A 23,000-nucleotide genomic window follows, 5' to 3' on the forward strand; every position below is an offset into this window, starting at 1 on the left:
TTAATCCTCAAAGTTTCTTTGGAACTTATTTCCTTTAGAAACAAGAAACAGGGCATCCAGAGCTTTGTCACAACTATTCTCTAACAAGACACACTGTTCACAGGTGCAATTACTCCAATGGATTTAAACTTTTATAACAATTAAAATACTGGGTGTCATGGGTTGCAGGTAACTCAGATCTGTCAGAAGTATCAGAGAACATTCTGGGCTTTATCCTTTAATGTCAGGGTTTGGGGTTTTTTTCTTAAATTGAGTTTTTTCATACACTATTTTCATGGGCAGACATCTTACAACAAGACTCATCAATTAGCAAAGAAGTTCATACACTGTATCAGGTGTGTAACAATTTGGTTTGGAAATATGCTTTAAAATAAAGACAACAAACAATTCTAGCTCCAATTACTGTACTTCAGGTTAGTTAAATTAATTCTGCAGTAAGAAGCATTTTATCAGTCATGTACCAATAGATGTCTGAGCCATATTTAATCATCCCAAATTCTCATCCCATAGGGAGTAACCCCAGAAACACAGGATATGCATAGGTATATGTGAAAGAACCAGGAACCTGGTAAGAAACTGCCTTTACACCATTGTTCAGAAAAGGTTCAGGTAGGCTGCTGTTATCTTTAAACTCTTAACTTGGGATAAACACCTTCTTGAAATCACCCCGGTTCTAGATTTGACACAATAACTGGATAGATCACCTTGTTTTTTCAAGGACTACCATCACCTGCACTCCTTTAATATTAATCAAAAAAGATACTGGGGCATTTTATATTACTCCCAGCAAAAGAACTGCAGCTCACCAACATGACCAGAAGAAGCTTAAAACTTCTGAAGGCAGGAGCCAGGTGCTTGATGCTGTAGTGTAAGGATTCCATTTCACCAGCTCAGTAATTAAAAGTTAATGGTTCTCCCACAGGGCTCCACTGCTGAGCTGGAGCTCAGCATTTGGAGTTCCCTTCAGTTCTAAGATGGCATTAGGACAAGTCCCTGTGCACGCAGCCATAAGGTGAACAGAACCAAAGAACACATGAAAAACATTAAAAGTTCATTACAGTTCCTGGAACACAGGCACACACCTGAGCACCACCTCAGGAGGTGTACCAACAAAAAGCTAAAAAGCACACCAAGCCTGCAGTGACACAGGAAAATGCCAGCTTTTCCCAATTGGATTCCACAGGATTCAATATGGGAAAAGCTGGTAGGCAATGTCCAAACAAAGTACCACTGGGAAAGATTCAGAAAGAGCAGATACAAACCTAGGACGCCGACCTCCAAGCCTTCCAATCCTGCTTTGATTCTATTATAAATATCTTCTCTCTCCCCAAAGTCTGCCACAATGACTTTTGTTTCCACTTGGTACTTTTCCCCTAGGAAAAAAAAATAAATAAAGTTTTAAGTTTGAAATAGTTCAATTACCATTCAGCTATTAAGAATAAAGCAGATATTACGGTTTTACAAAATGTTTTTTGAAGTAGCTACTACTACACATTAACACTTTCACCTCTGCAGTAGGAATCCTTGAATTTTATCATCACCTGCCCAAGATATTTGTGACATTAAGCTGCTTCTTGGAAGAACATAAATTATATCAAATGACTCAGCACATTTTGTTCATATGAAAACAAAAGAAAAAAAAAAAGAAAACAAATCATAGAAGTTTGTACAGAAAACCTGCAGAACTCAGAAAATTCAGGCACACAATAGTGTTAAAGTACACCTTAACAAGAACACTTTTTTCTTGCTTAAGCCACAAGCTAAACAAGTGGCTTCAGACCAAGCAAAACAATTCTTTATTTCCATTCTCTATTTCCATTCTCGCTTCTGGTGCCATAAAACTTTTTGAATGTTTAGTATTTTGAACATAAATCAAGAAGGGAACCCAGAGAGCAGAACTTCCACTTTAACCATTCCCAAACTGCTCTGACAAGCTGGCACCTCCATCCTTGACAGGGCAGGAAAACCACACGTAGCCAACTGCACTTTGCAAGAGAGGGCGAGCACTGAAAATCCTTCCTATGAAAACAATTCTGCTTCCTTGAAGCTAAGCTAATTCCATCGGATTTAAAGGAGTGCAATGTCCTCTCAGGCTTCAAAAGAGCAGAGCAGGAACTCAGCACCAGAGCATCTCTGTGTTCAGCTGCACCTGACTCCCACCCTTTGTGTCCCCGAAGGGACCCGGGTACCGCCCGCAAAGGACTCTGCAGCACTTTGCCCCCAGAGCCATTCATAAAAGCAGTGCCATGTTAAAGGGAAAGAATCATTCACAGAAAAGATTAGAAGCAGCCAGATTCCCGTGATGCTCCTTTCCATTCAAGGCAAAGCCACAACTCCCATGATCCTGCTGCCCATTCATGCAGAATCATGAATCCACTGAACTCCCTGGGTTGCTGCCTCCCTCCGCTCCCCTCCTCTCCCCCCCCTGCCCTCCAACAGCCCTAATGGCAGATGAAATTATTTCTCCCCCTCCCCAGCCCCAACCCCTGCATCTCTCCTGAACAGCTGCATTGTTTAAAAAATCCCCTGAGAGATGTTGCTGTGTCAAATGACAACGGGAATAGCATTAAGCCCCTACTGCAGCCAGCAGCCCTGCGAGCACGTCAGAGGAAAAAATCAAGTTCAACATCAGGGGTCAGAACCAGTCTATTTTTGAACACAGCTGCTCTAATGTTTAGCATACACATTCCAGGTCTTGCAGGACACCTGAATTCAAGGCAGCATTAGGGGCACATTTAATTTGTGCCAATGGAGTGGGCTGGCAGAGCTGAAGCCACACGTGTGCCATTTCTAGCTGCTCTGGCTTTGTTTCAAGGACCCAGACACCATCCTCACCAATTCCACTCAGTTGCTACTTTCATGCTGAACACTTTTCATTGGGATTGCTACCAACCTAGCCTCCAAGCCTTTTGAAATCACTGAAAGGATGGGGATGAAAGGATGAGAGGATGAGGTGAGAAGAAAAACGTGAAGACGTAAAACTATAAATAGGAAAAAAAGAAAAAAATAAAAAATCCTCCCACCCCTGTTTATCTAAGACTCTTCTTGAAGCCCTTAGAAAATCAGCAAAGAAACATTAAAGATACCCTTTGTGGACAGAAGGTGGGTAATACAGTGGATAAAAATATATGGAAAGTAGAAGACTGCTTACAGGTGTGGCCAGAGAAGACAGACTGTGGGGATGCTCGTGGAAAACATCTGGGATTATCTGGCCCCAGCAGATGCCATCCACTGACCAGACCCCCCCATTTAATGCCAGTGTTCAGCTATCTTCTAACTTGTGTGTATCCTGTGTTCTGTTCTAGAACCTGTGATGGGTGGGATGATCCACTGCATCAAAGGTGAGGAAACATACCCAATGAAATGGTTCCATGCCAAACAGTGATGCAAACAGCATTAAATTGCTTCTGCACGAGCTCATCCTTGTAGTCAGAGCACAAAGTGCAGAGGAAAAAGGTGCACTCTGATCTCTATGAACAATGGAAAAGGGAAACTCCATGATCTTAAGAAAGATTAAGATGTTCTGAAACAGATGAGCTAGAAGAGAGTAGGGCACATTCCTTGTTTCATCTGCACAAAAGCTGCTGAGATGCAGTGGAACAGAGAAAAAAGCAAGCAGGCTACGTCCTAAATCCAGGATATCTTGCAGTGACTGGAATCTTGCTGTCCAAAACCTGTTGCTCCTTAGTGGAGCTTTCAGCTTCAAGACCATAAGGTACTCTGGAGCCATGGGGAGAGAAAAAAGGGCATCAAGTCAGGGTCTGCAGTCAGCAGGTAGAGGATCTGAAAAAGCTACATATTTATCTGCAGAAGTATCCAGTACTCCTGATACTCCAGTACTGATCCTGATGGTTTGACTTGCTGTCTCTTCCTTGGTCATGCCCCAGACACTTTTTTTTTTCCCATTCCTGCCACTGTGCATTGGTTGATCCTGCACTGAGATTTGGTTGCTGACATTGGAAAGGTAACTTCCTTCCATTACTTCTCAATTTTGAGCCAGGGAACATTTAGATGTTAACACTTCCTTGTTTTTACAACTGTGAAAATGTTTCCTGTGCACGTCAGACTTCTATGCACCTTCCAGATTTTTCAGAATTTGAACACTTTCAGTTTTTACAAATCTTGCTGAATTTCACAAGCACAAGGAAGGTGGAATGGAGACAGCAAAACCAAAAGCCACACCTATCCTCCACCTTCCTTCCACTATGAGAAACTTAAAATACACTCAGGCTTTGAAAGGTGTGGATCATATTGTGATTCCAGCTCTCCATGGTCTACCTCAGCTGTTCATTTTCATGCAGACACTGATGTTCATGGGAGTTTGGTCAAATAAACTTGGTTAGAGATGCAGTCTGACACTCTAAAATCAGGAACTAAATTGGCAAGTTCAGAATGTTTATTAAAAGAACACTCATGTGTTCAGATATGATTTAAGCCCTCAGTAGTTCACAGGAAAACAATTTCTACTCTCACACAGAGTAATGTCACAAATGGCATTTAAGAGAACACAAATACTGTTCTCTTAAAAATGAAGGAACAAAAGCTGCTCTAAGAGCAGATTAAGCTTAAGAGGCCAAGAGGATGCCCCCACTTCTACCTTACAATGGAAACAGGACCTCCAAATGCCCAAGTGAAAGATGCTGCAGCACTGGGGGGGACTGGGACAGACTGGTGAAGCTCAAAGCATGGAGTTCAGCAAGCAGGGAGCCAGGGAACAGTCACAGCTGAAGACAGAAATGCAGAGAAAGGACACAGGCACCATCCTGAGCCACAGCTGAAAAGACAACACTCCCCCAGTTTCCCATCTCCAAGCTGTTGAGTTCCAGCCCCACTCAGTGAGGCAAAAGCTTCATTAACTCCAAAGGCCAAAGGGATGGGAGATGTACAGGACATGTATCCAGTGTCAAGCTAAGCAAGGAAAACACTAAATGATCAGGCAAACTTGGGTACACCTTTAGTACTAAAAAGATTCAGGTGCAAACTAGCACCACGTTAGCTGTAACACCAGAAAAACACAATTTTAGAAGATTTAGAAACTACAGTGAGGTACATCCTAAAGGAATAGGATAAAATAAATAAAAAGGAATAAAGAACTGTAAAGTTGGCTAGAAGGTAAGCATCTTCAAATTTACTTTTTTTTTTGGAAGCTTGCAAAAAATTTAAAGCCCCTTAAACTGAAACCTTGGTTGATAAGGCTAAGAAAATGCTAAGGAAGAAGTTTTCAGACACAGATGAAAGGAGTTAACTTGAAAGGAGTAACCTGGTGTACTTAGAGGTAAAAGCAGACAGACACAAGCCTTGTGGTGAGGAGCAGTAGCTCAGCTCCCTGACAAAGCAACGTCTGCATTAGAGGGGTCTGTGGTCCAAAGCCTCCTTGGAAAGCAGGAAAGTTGGGAGAACCCCATCCCTAACCCAATAACATCAGTACCTGCACCTCCTCCCCAACCCTGCATCAGTCCCAGTAAAATACAGGATTGCCAGAGGAGTGTATGGAGCAAAGAAAGGAAAAAAATTTGGAAAACCTGCAACATTCTTCAGGACACAGACAACAGATGGAGAAAAGGGGATGTACAGCAAACCCTCTGTGCTCTTTTGCCATGTGCATTTGATGTTCCCATTACTGAGCCCACAGATAAGCTGAATACCCAAGGGGTCATCCTTTCTGAGGGATGAGACTTCCCACTTTGGGGGCAGGTTTTGCCCCAAATGACAGCTCAGGCTCCTCATTTCTCCACAAGAGGAAAGCAGAGAGGGCAGAGCCTGGAGATCAGCAGGGAAGACACCCAGGACCTGGAAAGCAGCAGAGAAGATAGGGGAGTGCCAAGTGTTCATCCCCCCATGGTGAGAGGAAGGGAACACCAGAGCTCAGAGGGGAGCAGATATACAACATCTGATACAGCAGTATTTTTATTATGATATATAAGTTATCTCGACACTCCTAGAAAACTCTGGAATAAAGGTAAACCAATGAATAACAGAAGTTGAATTAAGCTGCAACTAAGGGAAAGTGCACCTAGCTTGCCAAAAGTCTCCAGGGGCAGGGATGCTGTCACCCTGCATCACTTTCTGCATAGCATAATGAGATTTCCTGCCTACAATTTAACAGAACTTGCTGTCCATACATACCTTTTTTAAAGCAGAAGTGCATGCACATTTGGTCAAGCACTGAGGAAAAGCTTCGGGTTCCTTTCATTCAGCTACACGTGCAACACTGCCAGGGGATTCCCTACTTACTGCTCTGGTAGATACAGCAGCCTTTAAAATACTGAATATTTGAAAAAAAATAAAATTATCTGATCACACAGAAGTATGGAATGGGTAAAAAAAAAATGCCAGACCTTATGCAAAATGTTCAATGAAGTTAAAGAGCTCTAGGTTTCTGCACACACCCAAATCAACCCCTCACTTGCCAGCTTTCAGAACCAACCCAGCAGAATCACAGCAGAATGTCAGGGGTTGGAAGGGACCTCCAGAAATCTTCTAGTCCAAGCCTCCTGCCAGAGCAGGGTCACCTAGGACACAGCAGAAGATGATCTCTAAGCCAAAATTCTCAAACCCTTGAGCCACAAGGGACATTTAAAGTTTTTCATATGCATAAGCAGTATTTTTACTAGAGAACATAGGAAGAAAAAAAGCTTTAATACTTGCTTCCATTTGCTCCTCTCTGACTGCCTCGACGTCAAAACATATTCCAGCTTTGGGAAGCCACACAAACATTCTTAGCAACACAGGATCAATCATTAAGCCCATTCACCCAAATATTATGCTCAACATGATAAGCTTCCCTAAATCAAGCTTGTCCTAATTATAAAGCAAACTAAAAGCCCAGAATCCAGCAGGCTGTGAAAACAGCTGCAGAAGCTGTCAGACAGGGGGGCTGCACACTCACAGCATCCCAGTGTTTCCAAACATTGAAGTTATTTCAAGCACAGCTTGGATGCTCACCACACTCACACCCTCTTTGCTCCAGCACACCCCAAGAAATCATAAAAATCCCAGGATGTGAGGTGGGAAGGGAGCTCCAGGATGCCCTGGTCCAACCCTTCTCATCTTATTGTTTCTAGGAGATGTCCCAGCACCCCCTGGAGCTGAGACTTCCAACTTTCCCAAGGGGGGGAATCCCCCCCTTCCCCTGGGAGACCATTCCAAGGTCTGACTGTCCTCATGGGGAAAAATTTCCCTCTTGTGTTCCAATGGAATCTCCCCAGGAGCACCTTGTGCCCATTGCCCCTCGTCTTGTCCATGGGACTCCTTGGACACAGGGAGTCTCCAGCTGCTTTGGAGCTGCCCTGGAAGTCCTGACCATGGGCAGAAGGGCTCCCCTCAGCCTTCTCTTCTCCAGGAGGAACAGACACAGTTTCTCAGCCTCTCCTCACATCCCAGCTGCTCCACTCCTCTGATCATCCTCGTGGCTCTTCTCTGCACTCTCTCCAGCTTCTCCCCATCCTTTATGTACAGTGGGGACACACTGGTAGATGAGCCAAACCCATGAGCATTGGAACCATCACATATTTTAATAGCAAGAGCTATTAAAAGCTACTCATAAATTATCCATCCCCACCAACAAGTTAGTATCACAAAATCCCAGGATTTCAGATTAGAAGGGAGCTCCAGGATGCCCTGGTCCAACCCTTCTCATCTTATTGTTTCTAGGAGATGTCCCAGCACTCCCTGGAGCTGAGACTTCCAACTTTCCCAAGTGGGGGAATCCACCCCTTCCCCTGGGAGACCATTCCAAGGTCTGACTGACCCCAGGAGCCTCTGCTTCCCACCATTCTCCTGCCTCCCCCAAAAAAGCCTCGTTTTGCCCTTGTGTGCTTTTCCTCTGTACCCACTGGGGCTGAAGCTGCTGTTCCAGGATCTTTTCCAGAGGTAAGAGCATCCTGAGATGCAGGGATGTCAGTACCATCCAACAGGCAGCATCTCCAACTCCTGGTCCTTCCCTCTTCTTTCCCTGATGCTGTTTTCACCTCCCCCCCAAGGCTTTTGTGATACTTGGTGGTGGTATTGGATTTTACACAGCATGAAGAAAGCTATTTTTAGTTTACTAACTCGTTTTATGAAGGGCATTTGGACCATTTTCCAATACTTCCTGTAACATTTAGTTTTCCTTAATGTCAGTATTATTGCCTGGTTGTGACAGTGTGCACAGAGTATGTATGTACATGGAAACATCAACATTTTAATCACCTTTGGAAAAGAAAAGTCAAACTTCTCCAGCCCTGTGCTTATTAGAGCAGTAACAAATTATAAAAAAAAAAACAACAAACCAACAAACCAAAAACCAGTTTTACTCAGATTTAATTTCAACACAGTGCATTTGAGAATGAGCAGGAGAATTATTGAGTAAAATCAGTCCAAGAGTCACTTACAGACACTGAAAGATACAGTAGTATCTGTATTAACAAAAAAATTTTTTTGGATTAACAAAAAAATGGTGCCCTACCTCTCAAGTCAATTTCAAGACATCTAAATCAGTCACTCTACATTAGTTAGGAGGAATTTAAGTAGTGAAGCAAGCTCCTAGGCTAATTCAGCATTATTTTTTATGTCCTGGGTAGTCTGGTTTGCATGCAGCATCCCCAGGAAAGTGTTTACTGTAGGCAAAAGACAGACACTTAAAAGCCCAGTTTTTAGGGTTCTCCAAAGTGTTACTGGCAGGGAACATACCCTGGTTATTAGTCTAATACTCCAAGTGCTATAGAACCCAGTTCAGCACTGAAGCACATGATTTAGCACATGAATCCTGCTTTATCCATTAGTTACACCATTGAAAAAAATGTTTATTTTTCATATTCACAGATTATCTTTTCCTGAAGCATTTTCCTCTAGAACCTGTGCAAAATGGAGCAGCCTCCATTTCTCCAGGAAGAGCACACTGCCACTAATTATTTCCCTCACCACAATATATTCCTGAATGAAAAAAAAAAAAAACCAAAAAAACCAAACCACATTAAAATCATCATTTCCTCAGCAAGGTTTTTACAGCTTTGACAGATTAAGAAAGGGCTTGGTTTAACAGAACTCAACCTGCTAAAAAATGACAAGTGACCCTGAGTGTGGGGATGGCCAAATCCTGGTTCTTCAGCCTCAGTTTCCCAAGTTTTCTGCTCCTGAACCAGCTGCTGGCACAGAGCATCTGAGAGCTCCTGGACCATACTCCCTGTCAAACACAGCAAATTAGGAACCAGCCTTGTTACATGGCATTCAAATCATTGTCTCTGTTCAGACAAAAGTTTTCTTTCTGATCCTCCCTGAATCTTTTGAAGGGTTTAATGATGTCCTACAACAGACACTGTAAAGAAGTGCTGGAACAGTGATGTAGCATGACCCAGACTGGGACCATCCTGTCCTTAGTCAGCAGTGTTTGTGCTTGAAAACTTGATTAGAAGATCAAATCTATTTCCACAGAACCTGGAGAACTCCATGCCAAGGTGGTCTATGACCAATGAAGTGAGAATTCAGATTTTTTTTCTTCAGTCTGAGACCTGTGCTCTATTTCTTAAGGTACAAAAAGCAGAATTTCCTTTTTGTGGCAAATCCTACACCACCTTAAGTATTATCCAAAAAAGATCAGCTTTGAAACATGCTTGAAGATACATTGGAAAAATCTTCTGGTCTTTAACTACTCACATTTAATCCACTAATTTCTGTTGCTTAAGCTGAGACACAAGCTCAGAACACCTGGCCTCCCTGTACCAGCAGTACAGCCAGATTAATGTGCATATACACACACAAAAATATTAGATCCAGGTCAGCTGGCATTTAACATCCAGGAAGACACATCAGTCCTTCCCTTATGATGGTGGTTATGCAACTTGTGTTTTATCCAGATACACCACTCCTAAGAAGTATCCTAAGAGCATAAGAGAGGATTCTTCTGTAAAAAAATGAACATACCTGATCCTCAAAAGCCCTCATTATTTGTGGCAGAAGGCACCTGTCCATCCATAGATTCATGGAATCAGCCAAGTTGGAAGGGACCCATCAGGATCCTCAATCTCAGTTCCTGTCCCTGTGTAGGGCCCCCCCAGGATCACCCCATGTGCCTGAAAGCATCATCCCAATGCTGCTTGAACTGGGGCAGGTTTGGTGCTGGGACCACTTCCCTGGGGAGCTTCTGCCACTGCTCAGCTGCCCTCTGGGGGAAAAACCTTTTCCTGATCTCTCACCTCAACCTCCCCTCATTCCCCTTCCTCCCATTTCCCTGAGTCCTGTCCTTGGTCACAGGAGTGAGGAGATCAGAACCAGACCCAAATCTTCCCCTGCAATGAGGTCACCCCTCAGCCTCCTTTTCTCCAGGCTGAACAATCCAAGTGACCTCAGCTGCTCCTCATCACTCACCCCTTCCAGACCCTTCACCATCCTCCTGGCTCTCCTTTGGACACTCCAACATCACTCCCCCCTTGCTCCATCATCAGTGGTGATGACAGAGACAAAGAATGATTTAAATACCTCTGCTTTTGGTGGTGAGGTGGCTGTCCTTATCTTGTAAGGGACCAATGTTGTTTCTCCACTGCCTTTTGCCATTAATGTATTAGAAAAAAACCTCTTTTTATTGTCCCTCACAGTTCTGGCCAGTTTCAGCTCCAGTTGAGCTTTGGCCACTCCAATTTTCTCCCTCCAGTAGTCAGCAGCATCTCTGTGTTCTTCCCATGTCACCTCACCCAGCTTCCACTGGGAATACACCTTCCTTTTTTGCCTGATGTGTAGGATCAGATCCAAGCTCAGCCAAGCTGCTCTTCTGCCTCATCTGCTTGACTCCTGACATTTTGGGGTTGTCTGTCCCTGTGTCCTCAGGAGGTGATGTTTAAAGAGTGCCCAGCACTCATGAACCCCAGCTCCTGCAAAAATATTTTCCCAGGAGACTCAGAAGCTCCCTGAAATCTGCTCTCCCAGTATTGAAGTTTTGCTGGCATTTTTTCTCTTGCCAGCAGAGATTTTAAACTCAATTTCCCCGTGGTCACTGGGGCTGAGACCACCTCCAGTCTCCACTCCTGAGATGCTCTCTGCTGAGGAGCAGCAGATCAAGGAGGGAATCCCTCTGAGTTGGCTCCCTTCTGACCTGTCCCATAAAGCTGTCACCCAGTCACCAGGGTAAGCAGGACCCTAAATCAGCAAAAATAAGGAAGGAACAGCCAAGATGCACAGCTCTGACAGCTCAAGTCACTGGAAGCAGTTAAGGAGCAATTCTTCCTTAAAGTGATTAAGGGTCATTACTCCAGAGAAATAAGCTCAGAGCAAGTTGAAGAACAAATGTGGGATCACCATAAAGAAGTTTAAAGCTACCTTGGGAGCCTAGGAGTGTAAGACACAAGTATTTAGAGCCTTAGCTGTAAAAAAGTCACCCATCTTACACATGACAACAGCCTGCAGAGACCACACGAGCCCGAGTACAATTTCTGTCCAGCTGAAAAACCTAGCAAGATCTGGAAGTGGAACTCAGGCTTGCCTGATTATGCAGACTATCCTAATCCTTCAGCATCAGCCACACAGAACAAGGTATACATTTCAAGCAGCTCAGTGTTGTCAAAAGAAATGTTCTGAAAACTCAACGTGAGTCATCTCATTTCAGAATAGTTTAGGAAAGAAAGCAGAAAAATGTTTGGGTGAGGCCTCACAGTAATTATGTATTACAAGCTGCTCTACATAGGTACATGTACCTATTTTTTTAATCTGAAAAGCTCCTCCAGCAGCTATCATGTACATGCCAGAAGCTGAAAGCAATAGATTTATCTGTCTTGTCAGCACCATCCTTAATTCCTAAGGAGGAAGAGATTTCCAGACTGCTGCAAAAAAAAAAAAAAAAAAAAAAGAAAAGAAAAAAAAAAAGGGCTCTGACCACTTTGAGGAAGCTTGTCTCTTCCCACTGAAGTGCTGGATTCCAGAACAAGATATTTGTAGATACTTCTGTCAGCTCCACTTTTAGTTAGCAAGCCAACTTTACACCTCTTAGTAAGAAACGTGACTGAGTACGCCCACACCTGCAGCAAAACCTCCCCCCAGCTACTGCAGGGAACACTCCAAAAACACCTCCCTGCAGCTGCTTTTGGGCTGGCAGGAGGCTTCAGTGCTCACAGAGGTTATGTGGGCACTGACACCCACACTGCTCCACTCATACCATGCCTGGCAGGACCTGGAGCACCAAAGGTCCCTCCAGACACTGCACTGACACCCCCAGATGCAAGATGCTGATCAGCAATGCCAACAACTTCCAAACCAGCAGAGGATACAGCAAAGCTTGCAGCAAGCACTAAGAGGGAATGTTCCTTACCTCCTGAGCATCCTCCTCACCACCTGAACATCCTCCTCCCCTCCTGAACATCCTCCTCCCCTCCTGAACATCCTCCTCCCCTCCTGAACATCCTCCTCACCTCCTGAACATCCTCCTCACCTCCTGAACATCCTCCTCACCTCCTGAACGTCTTCCTCACCACCTCAACGTCTTCCTCACCACCTCAACGTCCTCCTCACCACCTCAACGTCCTTCTCACCACCTCAACGTCCTCCTTACCATCTGAACATCCTCCTTACACCTGGACATCCTCCTCACCACCTGAACACAGACACTGTCCAGAAAAAAGTTTCATCTTCTGTTGGACACTACAACCCAGAGACAGTGGCACCTGCATCAACATAATAAAAAAGCTTCTGTCTTTCAGTAAACTACCAAAACTGCTGCCAGTAAGCAAGGTGAAGTCCTTGAGTCTTTTAGTCATCCTTACATTCCCTAAGGAGCCCCTTACAACTTCATATGGGACGGTTTGTTGAGGTCTGACTTAGCAGTAAAGCACTTTTATTAAAATTTTTACTCAGCTCAAGCCAAACCCAATACATTTATGACCTCTGAAAGAGAAGAGCTCTTACACTTATCTGCATTATGCAAACAAATCACTTTAGGAAAGTCTCAGCAAGAGGAGGAAGGGTAAGACAGACACATCATCTTCAAGGTTTCTTTACCTAACATCATTCTGCTGAGAAACTGCTTTGTAGTACACAACTCCCACTCCTGCTTATCAAAACCCTGTACACACAAGGCTGCATTTCTCACTTTATCTTGACATACTCTACATAAACTAATAACCTTGCATGAAATCTGCCTTAATAAAAGAGACAGATTACAGGAGGAATTCTTGTGTGCCATGGTTATACTTTGCTCTGACTGGAAAATCATTTGTCAGCATGAGACCTGAGGAAGATTTCTCCTAAATGATCTTGTACAAATACTCATTTTACACTTATGACTGGAATACTTAAGTTGCTCCCTTATTTTTGGCATTACAGCCACTTGCCAGACACTTCCTGAAGAAACAATCCCTCATCCAGGTTCTTAAACATATTAACTCATCCCCTGTGTATCCTTAGGACTATAAATACTTGTTACTCCCAGAAAAACTTACAGCTCTCTAATCTGACCTTTGAACACTTCATCCAAACAAAACAAAGGGAAAAAAGCAAGGGGAAAAAAAGCAAGGGGAAAAAAAGCAAGGGGAAAAAAAGCAAGGGGAAAAAAAGCAAGGGGAAAAAAAGCAAGGGGAAAAAAAGCAAGGGGAAAAAAAGCAAGGGGAAAAAAAGCAAGGGGAAAAAAAGCAAGGGGAAAAAAAGCAAGGGGAAAAAAAGCAAGGGGAAAAAAAGCAAGGGAAAAAAAGCAAGGGAAAAAAAGCAAGGGAAAAAAAGCAAGGGAAAAAAAGAAAGGGAAAAAAAGAAAGGGAAAAAAAGAAAGGGAAAAAAAGAAAGGGAAAAAAAGAAAGGGAAAAAAGAAAGGGAAAAAAGAAAGGGAAAAAAAGAAAGGAAAAAAAAAGGAAAAAAAAAGAAAGGAAAAAAAAGAAAGGAAAAAAAAGAAAGGAAAAAAAAAGAAAGGAAAAAAAAAGGAAAAAAAAAAGGAAAAAAAAAAGAAAGGAAAAAAAAAAGAAAGGAAAAAAAAAAGAAAGAAAAAAAAAGAAAGGAAAAAAAGAAAGGGGGGGGGAGGGGGAAAGGGGTGTAGGAGCTCCCCACAATAAATCTGTATACATAAAGAATGTGTTTCCAACAATTTTCAGTGGCAAAGAAACAACCCCTATGACTGAAGCCCATGAAATCCAACTTGCTTCAGGATGAGGGGATACTGAGGTACAGTCATGGCTACATGGTTTTCTCCTTATTGTCATTTTAGAGAGCTCCTGTGGGACACGTGGTATTTTGGTATGACTTGGGAAGCTTTTCTTAAGGAAGATTAACAGCACTTATTCCAAAATTCAGCTCTATTGGTCTCAGAAGTTAAATATGACCACCTGTAAAACTCATCTGCAAGGTCTTTACCACTTGTATCTAACATCTGCACTAGTGCAAACCTTTTTAAAAAAGCTGTGTACATCAGCATGTATGTAATTCATGTGCAATTACATTTATTGATAAATAATAACTTCAGGTCAGTGAAGTTTAGGGAAGAAGTTTTCAACTCACTTATTTCACCAGCAACCTGGTCCAGTTTCTCTTTCGACCTACTGATCAGAGCCACCTTCATTCCACGTCTTGCTAACTGCAAGGAAACAAAACAGAAAATAAGAATAATCATAAATTGCTTTCATGTTAGTAACCTAATTAAAGGAACTGCATAATTAGTCAAACATCACAATAATGTATGAGCAGCGAGTTTGGAAAAAAATACAACTTAAAATAGAGAGGAGGGGTAAGCCAGGACAAATACTTCAGTGCTACTTCTTAATTAATAAATTTTTTATGAAAGGAATCATCTTCTCAGTCACCCAATACAGCTTTATAGGTACACTTCTAAAACAGAAACCCAACAGCAGACATTTTTACAGAACTCTTAACACCTTTGCAAGTCAGAGCAAAAAATGTTATTACCCACAATTAAGGTTAACATGGCAAGTTAAAACACCCATGGTCATGTTGCAGAATTACCCCAGCACTCAATATTTACTCAGATTCCAGTTTCACTTTTTTCCTAAGCATAGGTATAAAGGTTCATTTACTCATGGAGTAGAAAAGCTGTGGCCAGAGCATATCCTGGTCATCAAATCACATCTACCACCCCATTTAAAAGTGTCTGCAGGAAGAGAGGTACAGATCTGAATTATTCTGCAATGAAAATGAACAATGTTTGTTGCTACTCTGAGTCCCTGATCCAGTGAAAAGGAAAAAAAATTTAAAAATATATCCAAAGTTCATAGTGGCACTGCCTTTCAGACACTTTTTTGTATGTAGATGTTAAGTTCTCATTTCTCAAGTAAAATTCCTTCCCTGCCTTAGGAAGCAGGTGAGGATGTGCCTTAAAGTAAAACTGAAAAAAACCAAACCAAAGCAACCACCTAAAACAACTTCTCTCATCTACCCTTTTGAAAAGCAGAAATAAATCTGGGGGCTGGGGGATGGAAGGGGAATCTGAAGACAAACACCACTTTCCCCATGGGCTCCACAGAATAGAACAGTCCAAAAAAAAAAATGGAATTATCCAGTGCTGATGATCTCCTCCACACCAAGCCATGCTGGAGGTTCAGAGAACACAAAAATGAGCACAGAGAGGCTGACTCTGGTACTGATACTGGAGTTAGAAGTTATTTTTGCTGTAAATTGTTGTAGTCAGCACTATTTGTCATGATGTTCTCTGGGCTTATAGGCTAAATTGCCCCATACTAAGAGGCACTTTCTGTCTTATGCAATTCATTCCAGTACCAGATTTGGAGGCCACATTTCCATCAAGAGCAAAAGTACAGTAAAAGAGAGAAAGGTAAAACCCAGCTTCAGAGACTTCATGAACTGTAGGAAATAATTGGAACATACTGTAGGCAGCTAGAAATGCCATTTAGTCAGTGCCTGGAAATACCAGGGAAAGGAAATACCAGGGGTTGAGAAAGTTAAGATAGTTGTAACAACTGAAAAAAAAAAAGTTAAAAATAAAAACTGAAGGACAAAGTAAGGGCTGAAAATAGAAGCTGCAAATGATGAAAACTAACAGAAAGTGGTATACAATTTTTGGCTGATGGAGGCAAGGCAAGGCACCTCTTTCTCCACAAGTATCTATGTTAAGGTGAGGAGACAAGACCTACTGCTTGCCAGGGATCAAGACACACTGCCAAGTGATAAGAATTCTCACCTCTTCTGCATAGGCTTTTCCAATCCCATCAGTAGCTCCTGTGACCACTGAAAAAGGAAAACAGATAAGCATTAGTTGCTTCACAGAAATAACTGGTCATTAGCAGGCCAATAAAGCACTCATTCCAGTCAAGAGACACCTCACATTTTCTGGAGTAGCTGTACAAGTTACTACATCTCTTAGGGAACTTGTAACTTACACTGAAATATTTCCACACGTAACAGAGAGGAAGGAGTTAGGTGCCAAACACTTATTTTAAGAATCATACTCAGCACCCCTCCTCGTGCCAGTCCTCTTCAGAAACTTTACACACCAAGACATTTCTAAGTCATTAATTTTTTAAAAAAACAGGTCTGACTATTAAACCAGCTCACAACTTAGTTTTAACTATATAGTGAAAGAAATTATCTCAAAGCCTGTAAGAATCCAACAAAACAAACATCTCAGGACATGGATAACATCCCTGTTAGTGGCTCTCCAGGATATTTCAGGACCCTGAGACCACTGTGCTCATCCACAGCAAGGATGAGAGATGATGGAGCCATCTGGGAGCTGGGAGAGGAGGAGACTGAGGGGTGAGCTCAGCAATGGGGATAAATATGGAAAGGAGAGAGCCAGGAGGATGGAGCCAAACTTTTGGTTTAGTGATTACCTTGTGGTGTTGGTCAAAGGTTGGGCTGGATGAGCTTGGAGATCTCTCCCAACCTAAAACATTCTGTGATTCTCAGGGATGCCCAGTGACAGGACAAGGGGCAATGGGTACAAACTGGAGCATGGGAGGTTCCATATAAATCTTAGGAAGAATTTTTTCAGGGTGAGGGTGAGGGAGCCCTGGCCCAGGCTGCCCAGGGAGGTGGTGGAGTCTCCTTCTCTGGAGACATTCAGACCCCACCTGGATGTGTTCTGTGGGACTGCTGGAGGTGACCCTGCTCTGGCAGGTCTCTTCCAACCTCTAAATTTCTGTGATTCTGTGACCAGTTGCAAGCTGAGCATCCAGAGCTTAAACCTTTTCACCCATGGGTGACTGGGATCTGTGTTCCAAGTCTCAAGCCTTTCCAGGATTCTTTTCCCTGTGCTGAGAAACTCTGAGTGACTCAACATGCCATGACTTGGACAGATTATTCCAGGGCTCTCACCACACCAGGAGCTGATCATCTCTGTTTGCTCACTAAACAACAATTCCTCCATCCAGGATCTGCTTCTCAAATGACTTTTAAGCCTGGATATTCAGCACCACTCCCTTTTTTCTCTCCCAGCTCTTCCTTCTCAACATCCTTACTCAGGTACCTCTCCACTCCTCTGTCTCTGCTCTCCCTCTCCAAGTGGCTCCAGAACAAATGGATTTTTCTGTCCTCGTGTCAGGACAGCTTGGTTTGTGCTGTCACTCCTTATCCCTGAATTTAAGCATCCCCAAAAGATTGCTCAGTGTTTCAGAGCCCTGAGCTGAGGCTCTCAGGTCACCGTGTACCTGAGTGAGAGCTGCAGCAGATGGAGGTGGTGTCTGACCCTGGGATTCAGCAAGAATTCCCCTTCAGGGCACCAGAAGGAAAGGTGTCTGCAGATGATTTGATCAGCCCCTGCTTGCAGATCACCCACAGCACTTGGCATCCTAACAGCAGCCAGAATATTTCTGTTTGAGTAATAACAAGCAGGAAAGGCTGTAACCATTTTAGCCCCTGTGCCCGCTAGCTACAAAGAAGTGGATGTAATAACAAGAGATAAAGCTGTCACTGAAGGTCCTGTCTGAGCCTGAGTGGCCACCCAACTGCAAAATAACAGAATGAAAGCCCCAGCCATGCCCCAGACCCCAGGGAGATGTACAGGTGGCCACAGATGCAGGTATGGACACATCCATTTATCCCTTCCCTGGTTTCAAGGTCTATTTGCAAGATGCCATCAATGCAGGACCCTGGTTTCACCATCCTGACACAGACTGCACACAAAGGATGTTCTGGAGAGTAAGAAAACAGAGTTCTGGTGCTGCACTGCCAGCCCCAGGGAATTCCATCAGGGAATGCAAGTGTCTGCATCACACAGCTCTGCCACGTCCTCTCCAGTCAGGATTAGGGAAGGGTAAGAGTCACATATGTCTGCAACTAGAAAAGATGTAAGGGTCCAAATGACAAAAAAAAAAAAAAAGCCAAAAAACAAGAACAAACAAACAAACAAAAAAACCCCACAAAAAACAAACACAAAACCACACAGAAAAAAACCCACAAAAAACAAACCAACAAAAAAAACCCCAAAAAACCCAAAAAACCCAAAACCAAAACACAAAAAAGCAAAAAGGCAAAAAAACAAGCCAAAACCAAGCCAAAACCAAGCCAAAATCCAAACAAAAAAATAGAAAAACCCAACAAAAAAACCCAAACCAAAACAAAAACACCAAACAAAAAACCCAACAAAAAGCAAACAAAAAAATACCCAATAACCAAAAACCAAACAAAAAAAATTTCTTTACACTATGTGAGGAAATCAAGAACACATTCCCAGGAGCCCACTTGCCTGCAGCCCAACCTGTCCCAGCCTTGTCACCCCTGCAGGCACAGAGCAGCTCAGCTCTGCAGGGTGGCACCAGCCCTTCAGTTCAGGGGCAGCTTCAGATTCAGCCTTGCTGAGCCTTGGGTTTTACCTCAGACATTATCACACAATCCATGAGTGCTCCACACACTGGTTTGGGTTGGAAGGGCCCTCAAAGCTCCCCCAGTGCCAACCCCTGCATGGGCAGGGACACCTCCCACCAGCCCAGGTTGCTCCAAGCCCCATCCAACCTGACCTGAGACACTGCCAGGGATGGGGCAGCCACAGCTTCCCTGGGAAACCTGGCACAGGGGCTCAGCACAGAATCTTTAGCTTGGAAGAGACCTCCAAGCTCATCCAGCCCAACCTTGCACCAACACCACAGCCAACTCCTAACCCATGTCCTTAAGGACCAGCTCCAAATGCCTTTTCAAGGCCTCCAGGGATGGGGACTCCACCACCCTCACCCCAAAGAATTTCTTCCTCATCTCCAACCTCCATCTCCCCTCTCCCACTTGGAAACCATTTCCCTTGTCCTCTCCCTACCCCCCCGTGTCCAAAGCTCTCCCCCAGCTTTCTTGGAGCCCCTTCAGATATTGGAAGGTTGCTCTGAGCTCCCCTGGGAGCCTCCTCTTCTCCAGGCTCAACAACCCCAATCCCTCAGCCTGGCTTCCCAGGGAGCTGCTCAGCCCTCTGAGCATTCCAGTGGCTAAAAACATGTGAAGGATGAGGGGATGCTCTGAGAAATGCTCAATCTCCTCAATCTCCTTTCCTCTAGTTGGAAGAGCACAGGGAAAACCTGTACCATTCTCAGTCAGTACCAAGCACCTGGACATGTTTTAGGTTGACCCAAACTGGAAATGTGACCCTTTACAGACTGGGAAAGAGGTTCTGCCCCTCCCTGTATTTAGTGAGGTGCCTACAGAACAGCCATTCCCTGGAACACTCACAGATTGTTACTCCTCCTTCCCACTCAAAATTCATGGCCTTAATGGTTTTATTCCCAGATAACAAGCTCAGCTTTTTAAAATACTGGGTTTTGACACCACAAGTTGCTCAGCTTCCAGCAACTACAACTCAGGGTGCACGCTCTGTCAGACAGCAACTGCAAAAAGCATCTGTAGCACTTTAAAGGCTTAGTAAAGTGCAAGCACAATGTCAGTCAAGGATATTTACCTCACTTATTGGATCCATTGCTTAGGTAAACTGTAATAGAATCAGCTGGAGCACAAGACTTAAGAAGCTGAAGATCAGGGATTTCTAGCTGAAAGAAAAGCAACAGAACAGTTCCTCCCTCTTTAGGCTATACTTCAACTTAAAATAACCTGTAGTCCAGAGGTTGAAGTAACAGAACTTGAGAAATGTAAACGAATCTTATACAGAGAAATTATGACAAAATCTCACAAGGAAAACCAAACACACCACCAACAAAAAATAAATAAATTGCTTGAGCCATCACCTGCATAGCCAGATCCCCAGCTGATACTCAGTGTTTTGCTCACACTGCAGGTAGGGGCAGAGTATAACCAGAATAAAGCACACAGCCAGCTTCTCTTAGCAACCAGGATAAATACCCCTCCTGCCCCAGGTGGCAGAGTGACCAAAAAGAAAAGGTGCCATGCTGGACTTTGTTGCCACCAGCAAGGAGGAGCTGATGGACAACACGAAGCCCAAGGGCAGCTTTGGCTGCAGCACCCATGCAGTGATGGAGTTGAAGATCCGTAGGGAAACAAGGAGAGTGTGGAGCAAGTTCACTGCCTTGGATTTCAGAAGAGACTTGGATGTCTTTTCAGGGATCTGCTTGGTGGGAAATCATAAAGGGATAAAGCCCTGCAGAGGAGAGGGGCCCAAGGAAGGTGGCTAATATTGAAGGATCACCTCCCTCCAAGCCCAGGAGCAATGCATCCAAAGAGGAAGGCAGGCAAGAAGCTCCTGGACACACTCAGAGGTAAAAAGGAAGCAAGGAGATGAAGCCTGGGAGGAATACAAAGAAATTGTCCAGTCAGGTGAAGATAAAGGACAGACAGAATTCAATCTGGCCAGGGACATCAAGAGTAACAAGAAAAGCAAAGCAACTGATTGCATCTACATCAAAGCCAAGGTCCAGCCAACTTTTCAGAGCTCTGGATTCCCTGAAGTGTGTGTGCTATGGGGCAGGGAAGAGCCATAAAGAGGCTTTGGTAAGGTTTGTGCATCAGCAAGGCACTTAACATTTTTATATTGATGACATTCCTCTCTAGTTTGCACTCAGGAGCCAAGTGTTGCAGATTTAACCACTCCAGAGCTGTGCCAGTTTAACTACACTTTTACTATCAGCTTCACGTGCTGTAGCTAGTTTAACTCCAAGTGTGCATAAAGCTTTTAAATTGTTTCTTCTCCAGACATCCCTCCAACAACAAAAAAAAGTCCTAGGATTTCCTTGCAATTGGCAGAACTTAAAGAAGTCAAAGCAAGCAGGGTAGGAAGAAGTTATTGTCTGTACAAAAAAGCTGCACCAGCTCCTAAGTGTGATTATACACATTTCCTGGGTAGCCAGACTAACTGTAGTAGCTTCCCACACTTCAGCCATCTGCTGTCTCCAGAAGAGAGGAGAAAAGAGTGCCCAGGCAGCTCATGTATGAGCCCAGCACAGAAAACTTTGTCTGAATGGAACCTGGTATTGAAGCACTGGCTGGTGTAAGGCAAAGGAGGCAGAGCCCCTCTTTTCCCCTGGCTTTTGTGGCTATGGAGAAAAAAAGGGGAAGAAAAATCAGGAACTGCATCCAGGAACGTGACACACTCTGAAAACAGCTCAGTCTTAAGTACATCAGTACCTGCACTTGCATTGGGCTGGAAACATGGGAACATCTACCCCAGGACATTACCACTGCCCCAGAGTTCAGCAACTCTGAACAGAAGCTACTCCACAAAATAATTCATACTGCATCCAGAACAGGCTGCCAGCTCGAGACACGTTTTTTGGAAAGCAGCATACATCTAAGTTCCTAGCTACCACATAGTGCAAGACCACAGCCTCCTCTCTCAGTTCTGAAAAACCCACCCAAAAACTCAGAGCCCACTCAGAGCCCTAGTGAGTCCATCACACCCACAGGAGTGCAGAACACCCCTTGCTCTCCTGTTTAATGACACTTTCCTGACTGATAAGATGGGCATAATCGTTGTTGTAGGTGTGTGCATGGCTTTTATACTCTAATCCCAGTTTTCACTTCAGCTGGACACCAACACTCTTGAGTCCAACCAGCTCCACGTTGCTCAAAATGTTCTACCACAAGAAGGGGTAAAAACACCCAAAACCACCCTTCATGTCAGGCACTGCTGTGCAGCACATCCGGGATGTTTGAACACACCAGTGCTTTGTATACAGCCTTACTGAAGTGTAAGGGGTGCAGTGAGGAACTTCTGTTGTAGCATCAAGGTCTTTGAACATAAAAAAGCAGAATGGGGCATCATCTGCTCCCATCTCTGGAGCAGGTCATGCCACATGCAAGCTGGAGAGCTTTCAAATGCCACCACATACACGCAAGTCATCTGCACAAGGACTCAGATCAGCAGCTATATTTTTCATGACAATATTATCCTCAAGACATCATGCAGTCAATTCCAAAAATCACCAAAATGTCCACCTTAGGACAGTACAGCATCTTTGCCCTCAAGGCTGCCAGAATTTTTGTTTCCTTTATGGTGTGGAAAGGGATGGAAAAGAACAAACAAACCCTTTTCAACTCCTGCTCTAAGTTTACTTACGGATCTTTGACTTCTTTGAATGATAACTTCAAAGACAGAGCTCCAAAGGAACCCACCATAGCCTCCTACTACTCTTATCCACAGAGCTCCTTCATTCTCTAAACCTTAATGTCACACAGCCACTTCATCTCCTGAAGTTTCACCTGGTGTTTCACACCTTTTGTCACATATCCAGCAGATGTGATGCAGACTGGCACTGTCTCCTGCCCAGTACCAAACCCAAAGCAACCCTTCAAACACAGGGATTTCTGTCACTAAGAAAGCCACAGACCAAGCCCATGAAACATGGTGTGTAACCCGTTAGTGACTTTAGTCTAAAAGATTAATATGCCCAGAGTATGTGATTTTAGGGGCCTCATCTCTGGGGATGTTCCAAGGTGAGGCTTGAGGAGGCTCTGAGCATCCTGATCTGGGTGAGGTTGTCCCTGCTTATTGCAGAGGGTCAGACTGGATGACCTTCAGAGGTGCTTTCAAACCCAAATTATTCCATGATTCTACAGCTAAACCCACTCAGGATGAGGTCTCACCAATGGTACAGGGAACACACATCTTCCTTCTGCTTGTAAGAAGTAACAGCTGCTATCTTAGCAAATAAGAGGTCACCCAGAAAACATCCACCACCTCCTAAGAGGTGTATTGG

At 43.8% G+C, this 23,000-nt stretch overlaps 1 protein-coding gene across 1 annotated transcript in view; it reads right to left on the reverse strand.

Moving 5' to 3' along the window:
• HSD17B12 (hydroxysteroid 17-beta dehydrogenase 12) overlaps nucleotides 1-23,000 on the reverse strand; it is an 85,270-nt gene that overhangs the window by 34,726 nt on the left and 27,544 nt on the right. Inside the window, exons 2-4 of the mRNA XM_071744995.1 lie at nucleotides 16,097-16,143; nucleotides 14,443-14,518; nucleotides 1,263-1,373 (exon numbers count right to left, since the gene is read on the reverse strand). Of these exons, the coding sequence (XP_071601096.1) occupies nucleotides 1,263-1,373; nucleotides 14,443-14,518; nucleotides 16,097-16,143 (234 nt within the window). The remainder of the gene's footprint in view (nucleotides 1-1,262; nucleotides 1,374-14,442; nucleotides 14,519-16,096; nucleotides 16,144-23,000) is intronic.

This window comes from Heliangelus exortis, chromosome 5 (genome assembly GCF_036169615.1).
Source record: "Heliangelus exortis chromosome 5, bHelExo1.hap1, whole genome shotgun sequence".
Taxonomy (NCBI): domain Eukaryota; kingdom Metazoa; phylum Chordata; class Aves; order Apodiformes; family Trochilidae; genus Heliangelus; species Heliangelus exortis.